Below are 6,243 nucleotides of genomic sequence, written 5' to 3'. Positions count from 1 at the left end.
TCACATGGTTGGTAGCAGGTGCCTTTCCCTGCCTCATCTGCTGAGGGTCTCACCATCTCAACGGACCCACATTTTGTCTCCAGTTCTCTCCTTTCCTCACTTCAGCCTCGTGAGCAGCTGGGACTACGGGCATGTGCTACAGCATTCCCCAATTTTACAACACTCCTTTTCAAGGACTGGCCATGATCTAGCGCCCCATCTCCAAACCCAGGTGTGACCACTCCGGTGCACCACCAGACAGGAGAGCAATGGAGGAAACACGCACAACCACCTCCTGCTGCACCAGTTTGCTGCCCCTTAGACACCCGAGTTTTTAGCCACAGATGGAGGAGACACTAAAATTTAGGTACTGGGGCCGTTGTTCTAACGACCCTTGAATGGCTCAAAACCTTCTGGTCTTGTGCAGAGATAGAGGAGAGAGAATCAACATACCTTTTCCTATATTACTTTTTGAGATGAGGCCTCAGGTTGACCTTGAACTCCTGATCCTCTGGTCACCTCCTTCCAAGTGCTAGAATTAGAGGTATGCTAATACCCATCTGCCTTTTCCTAGCATGTCAGAAGCCTGGAAAGCTTAAAGCTCTGGCCATGGAGAAGTGTTGGAGCAGGAGGACAAAAACTGCCATCAACAAATCAGAGAGGCACCACCACCTGTCCTACGTTTGAATAAGGGAAGTGTCTGTCAACTCCACAACACCCATATCCCCATTTCTCAGCACACACACCCTCCTTCGTACCTGCCCCCCCAAATGACCCTAAGAGCCCTGGTTACTAAGGTAACCTGGGAACAGCACATGAAGACAGAGACTAGAAACAGATGGGGCTATTTTTAAACTAGACTAGGTGGCTCCATTTCTTTTATCCCACAAAGTGCCTTCCCCAGACCAAAGTCCCATCAGGCCATTTTACATCTCTACCCTCCGTCGCTGGCATCCACCCAACTTACACACGCTACAAGAGGGTCTTCACCTTATTTTTGGCATCAAGTCTACTTTATGCTCCCATCTTCCCCAACAGCCATCTAAGTCAATTTTCACTTCCTTTGTTAAAAAATAATGTTCCTTTATTTCTTTGGAAAGTAGTGGGCACTGCCCTACAGATTTCCAGGCCAAGCTTGGTAAGTGAATGTTCCCCTAGTCTTTGGGTTGGAGTATTATGGTCCCAGGCTTCCCAGGGGCCCATGAGCAATACTGGGCCCCAAATCATCTGAAGGCTCATGAGGCCTTCTCTCCTGACCACCCACTTTCCCGATCTCTCCTGGCTCTCCCTCTGGGTGGGGAATTTTCCTTTCCCGTACCAGTGCTGGAACCTGTGCTGTTCACAAGTGAGGACAAGACCAGGGACATCTCCAACTTCCTATGAGTGAACACAGTCCCTCAGTCCTCTCTTTCTGCTGGCTTCCAGTCTCAACTCCTATGCAAGCCTCTGTAGGAGTGAGGCCTGAAGGACAAGAGGACCCTTTCAAGAGTGGGGAGAACACACCAGCACAACCCTGCCTCAGGAGATGCTCCTACGAAGTATATTCCTTGTAGTCTCTTGTCCTAGTTTGAGTGGCCCCTCAGACAGGGCCGGGAAGGGCTAGGCAAGTGGGGAAGGCCCCCTGACCCCAGCCCTCAGACGCTGTCAGTGTGGCATGGCTGTGATGCGCATGCTCTGGGAAGCGATGGGGTAAGTCACCATAGGAGTCGTCGTGTGGCTCATTGTGATTCCTGCCAAGGGCTGGGCCATGGACACAGCCACGGGAGCCACGGGAGCCACAGACACAGCTACCGGGGCCATGGAGACAGGTGGGGGCGCCATCCCCTGGGCGATGGTTTGAGCCAAAGCGGCCGACAGTGGCGCGATCTCGGGGTTCAAGTGTGGAGGTGGGGGTGGTGGAGCAGCAGGAGGTGCAGCATTGGTTGGGGGCGCAGCTGGGGCTCCAGCAGGGGCCACGAGTTCTTGCTGGGACACAGGGCGAGGCTGCAGAGCCTGGCTGCTCAAAGTAGTGTGAGTCTGGGCAATGCCATGGTTAAAAGTGGCAACAGTACCCACAGTGGGGGCCAGGGTTTGCTCAGTCGCTGGCGCAGTGGAGCTCAGGGTCATGACCTTGGCCTGATTGCGGAATTGGGCATTTTGTTCCAGAAGTACCTCATTGGTGGCCAACAGGTTGCTGACCTGCTTCTTTAGCTCCTCCACCCGTTTCCTGAGCATGGCATTCTCCTCCTCTAGCAGTCTGCACTCTACTCCACGGGGCGGAGCCAAGTTATATTCGTAGGACTCAAAATGGGGGCCATCAGGAGGGCAGCAGCCACCTCTCCGGCGCTTAGGGCCTGGCTCATGGTCCTCAAAGCCCCTTTCAGGTAGGTCGTAGATATCATAGAGGTCATGGCGTCGTCCCGGGGGCACGGAACCTGTTGATCCTCCACCTCCAGCACCCCCTCCACCTCGAGAATCAAATTCAAAATCCCTCTGCAGGTGACGGAACTTGCACTTGGTTCCTCGCTGACAGTCACCTTTGAGGAAGTCGCGGCAGATAGGGACCTCCTCCTTACCGTTGGGTAGGTCAGCAGGCGAAAGACCCAGCCCAGCCGCCACTTTCTGCCTCAGCCGAGGGGGGAGCTCTCCGGTCTTCTTATATCCATCCTCGTCCTCCTTGGAGCCATGGATGAACCGGCAGTTTGGGCGGCTACACTCCTTGTTTTGGAAGTCATGGCAGAAAATAAATTCATTTTTGCTCACCCCCAAGTTGGACACCTCACTCATGTCTGGGTGGCGGTATCGACAACGCTTGCCTCGCTTGCACACATTCCTCAGGAAGTCTCTACAGATGGCATCTGAGGTGGCCCCCCCACTGCCTGTCCCTGCTCCACTGGCCTCCTCACTGCCACCACCTCCAGGGCCTCCACCGCTGTTTCCGGTGCCGTTGGCATAGTTGTCCCGGTCAGGCATCCTGGTCCCCCCCAACTCAGGGTTTTCTTCCTGTTCTTGCCACTCTTGGTGACTGTTAAAAAAGAAAATGGTGTTCAACAGGGTCCTCCAGAAGCTCCCGCTCTTCCCGACTCTGCAGAGAGCAGTCCTCTGGGGCAATGGCTCTGGAGATGGAGAATCTAAGGGAGGAGAATTCTAGCTGGCCTGGCTGACTTGCCAGAAGTCCCGCCCAGGCCCTTGTGCACCTGGTCTTGGTTGGAGTGATTCACACTTGCCTGGCTAACAGAGAAGGCAGAGAGCTGGGATGATAAAACCACTCTTACTAAGGATGATGAGCCAAGGAGGGGGCAGGGAGAGCAGTGTTTGATTTACCTTCCCTTCTTAATTTGGGGGAGGGAAATTAAAACAGGTGTTTGTTGTGTGAGCGGACTGAGACAGGAAACAGTGCTCTAAGAAGGGCTATTTAGCTTTGAGAGCTCGTGGTCGAAGGGGTGCCAGGAATAAAACATCCCTTTGCCCCTCTCCCATGTGAACTTAGGCCGTCTCCATGTATTTTAGAAATCCTGGTGACTGCTCAGGTGACTGGTGTCACCAGCTGGAGGGCAGGTTTTAAAGCTGTTACTCTCCTGGCCTGCTCCACACACTGACCCCTCCACTTCAGGCAAAGAAGTTCTAAGCTGACGTCTCTACCTCTAGGTCCCCAGGACAAAACCGTGGCAAGGTCAAGGTCGGAAGGAGTTAATTTTGTGGGAATGGTGACCTTTCTCTCACCATTCTCCACCCCCCCTCCATGAAAAGATCCCACTAACATCAAACCATAGCACTCCTTACCCCATAAAAACCCTCTTTATTTATAGACTCTATAAAAGCTTTTCAAGTCTCCTGTTTCCCGAGAGAGCTCTGGAATGTCAGTCCACTGCCCTAATTCCAGCCCTCCCTTCTCTCTGTCCCCCAGGAGGACCGGAGTCCCTGCTACCACGTGTCTGAGCTTCTAAAGGTTTCCTAAGTAGTATTCAGGCTCCCCCTGCTGTCCAAATAGTTCATATATTTCCCTTTGGGCATAAGGATACCTTTCCTCGAGTTCCCTAGCTTTGACATTTCTCACTCACACTGTTTCCTTGACTTTGATTTTAGATTTCCCTAAAATGACTAACCAGATTGGAGGCCAGAGACACAACGGGACAGTGGCTCCAGAATGATGACAACCACCTTCTAAAAGATAACGACCATGTGAAGGATGTTCTTAAAGCCTGACCTGTGCTTCAAGCCCCACCAGAAGCGGATAACCGGGTATGATACTCTTCCTCACCCAATGGTCCCCGAATTAATACCTGAGGTAGCTCAGGTGAAGTCCGGGGCTCCTGTGAGTCTCCACTTCCACATCACTGCTGGGTTCTGAACAAGAAACAAAAAGACCAGAGATTTGGGTGGAGGAGGGAAAAATCGTGAAGGTTACGGGATGGTTTTCATGAATCGGAATGAATTCTGACAAGACCTCAGGAGCCTCGTGGCTTTTCAGGATTCTCTTACAAGTTCAAACTGAACGCCACCTCAGGGGCAGGAGGAGAAGGGCTGGGACCGACCACTGAAGTCTGGGAAGCTGGGCTCGCGGTGGAGGGTGAGGGGCGCTTTACCTCCAGATGAGAAGGGAACGGGGGTCAGAGTCGGGGCCTGAGCGCTGGGCAAGGGCCACAGCCCTGACAGCACAGGGAGAGGGCGGACTCGGCCCGGGGGCGGCGGCCAGGACGGCCCCGGGACCCCGGAGTTCGCCCAAGCCCTCGAGTTGGCCCGGGTCTGCCCGGCGGCTCCGGGCAGCGGCGCCGGCGCTCGGCCGCGGGCCAGGGGACCAGGACCCCGCGGGAGCGGTGGGCGAGCGGGAAGGGGGTGACATCAGGCCGAGGGAGGGGCAGGGCTGTGACGTCAGGGGCGGCGTGCGCCCGGGCGGCGGGGTCCGTCATGCGAGGGGCTCTGCCGGGGGCCGGGAAGCCGGGCCGGCCCGGGCGGACGGGGCTCGTGCGGCGCGGCCGAGCGCGGCCCTGGGCCGGCCCCGACTCCTCCCCTCCGGGCGCGGCCTCCACCTCAGCCTCCCGCCTCCCTCACCTGCCGCCGCCGCCGTAGTTGCTGCTGCCGCCTGCCGGTCCTCTAGCTTCGACAAAGGGCCGCCCACCCTACGGCTCTTCCGCTTCCTGCGGAAGGGGCGACGCTCTAGCCGCCAGACCCGGAACCACACTCTATGGTCCACTCGGCGCGCCGCTCGCTGCAGGAAACTCCCGGCGAGCCTTGCGCGTCACCATGGCAACACGGCCCAGCCGGACCCGGAACACAAGCGGCGCCGACGGCGGTGCACGGCAGTAGCGGGGCGGGGGACGCGCCCACTTAACCGCACGACCCCGGGCGCGCACTGACTGCACCGCCAGCTCCCGAGAGCCCGGGCCGGCGCCCGCGCGGGTCCCGGACGCTGCACGGCGCAGGCCACACCAACAACTCCCCACCCAATGGAGCCGCAAGAGACACGCGACAGCAGATTCTCCAGCCGAGAGGCGACAAAGGGTTTATTGTACACGAGTTACACCCGGGCACGGGGCGGAGGGCGGGCGAGGCTGGTGTGGTCGGGGTCTCCGCGAGCCGGCGGCGATGTCCCAGGTCCGTCCGACTCCCGCGATGGCCGCGCGGCCCGGCGACTTGCAGGCACCGAGGCTGCTCCGGCCCCGCGCGCACGGGCGCCGCTCACTTGGACCTCTGCCTCATCTTCCTCCTCTTGCGCTTCAGCCTGTCACGGGGAAGACAAACCGGCCGGGTCTTTTTTTCCCCCCTTCCAGCCTTTAAAATCCAGTCTGCGCCGGATAAAAGGCTGATGAGGTCGGCGAGCAGTGCGGTGGGCGCCAACCACTGGGCTCGCGCGTCCGACTCCCATCCCCGACTGCAGGCTCACCGGGGTCCGGGGACATCCCGACCCCCCCCCCCCGGGGGCGATCAGCTCGGGGTTCAGGGACACCCGACACCCCCACCCGGGGCGATCAGCTCGGGGTCCGGGGACATCCCGACCCCCCTCCCCCGGGGCGATCAGCTTGGGGTTCAGGGTCCGGGGACACCCGACCCCCCCACCCGGGACGTTCACCGGGGTTCAGAGACATCCCGAACCCCCCCCCCCCCCGAGGACGCTCAGCTCCGCCTTCAGGGTCCGGGGACATCCCGACCCCCCTCCCCCGGGGCGATCAGCTCGGGGTTCCGGGACATCCCGACACCCCCCCGCCCCTCTCCGCCGTACCTGCGCATTCGCTTCTTCCTCCACTGCAATCGCGGCCACGCGAGGGGGGGGAAGAGAAGAAAGGA

At 58.4% G+C, this 6,243-nt stretch overlaps 1 protein-coding gene across 3 annotated transcripts; it reads right to left on the bottom strand.

Annotated features, from left to right (window-relative positions):
- Positions 1–1,041: 1,041 nt before the first annotated feature.
- Zc3h10 (zinc finger CCCH-type containing 10) lies at positions 1,042–5,144 on the bottom strand. Of its 3 annotated transcripts, none has more exons than XM_006987330.4 (3): positions 5,011–5,144; positions 4,242–4,305; positions 1,042–2,983 (listed from the first exon to the last, which is right to left on the bottom strand). In XM_006987330.4, exon 3 carries the CDS (start codon positions 2,929–2,931, stop codon positions 1,624–1,626), a length of 1,308 nt encoding a protein of 435 aa, XP_006987392.1. In that variant the 5' UTR covers positions 2,932–2,983; positions 4,242–4,305; positions 5,011–5,144; the 3' UTR covers positions 1,042–1,623. The 3 variants fall into 3 exon arrangements, with proteins under 3 accessions (XP_006987392.1, XP_042119439.1, XP_076410085.1); XM_042263505.2 differs by lacking the exon at positions 5,011–5,144 and adding an exon at positions 4,545–4,679; XM_076553970.1 differs by lacking the exon at positions 5,011–5,144 and adding an exon at positions 4,406–4,539.
- Positions 5,145–6,243: the final 1,099 nt, after the last annotated feature.

This window comes from Peromyscus maniculatus, chromosome 18 (genome assembly GCF_049852395.1).
Source record: "Peromyscus maniculatus bairdii isolate BWxNUB_F1_BW_parent chromosome 18, HU_Pman_BW_mat_3.1, whole genome shotgun sequence".
NCBI classification, from domain to species: Eukaryota; Metazoa; Chordata; class Mammalia; order Rodentia; family Cricetidae; genus Peromyscus; species Peromyscus maniculatus.
Note: the sequence above shows the minus strand (reverse complement) of the source record. Positions and strands in the feature narration are given on the sequence as shown.

Bases quoted from the DNA above. Each gene is read 5' to 3' on its own strand.
- Zc3h10 (XM_006987330.4), bottom strand. From the start codon at position 2,931: ATGCCTGACCGGGACAACTATGCCAACGGCACCGGAAACAGCGGTGGA.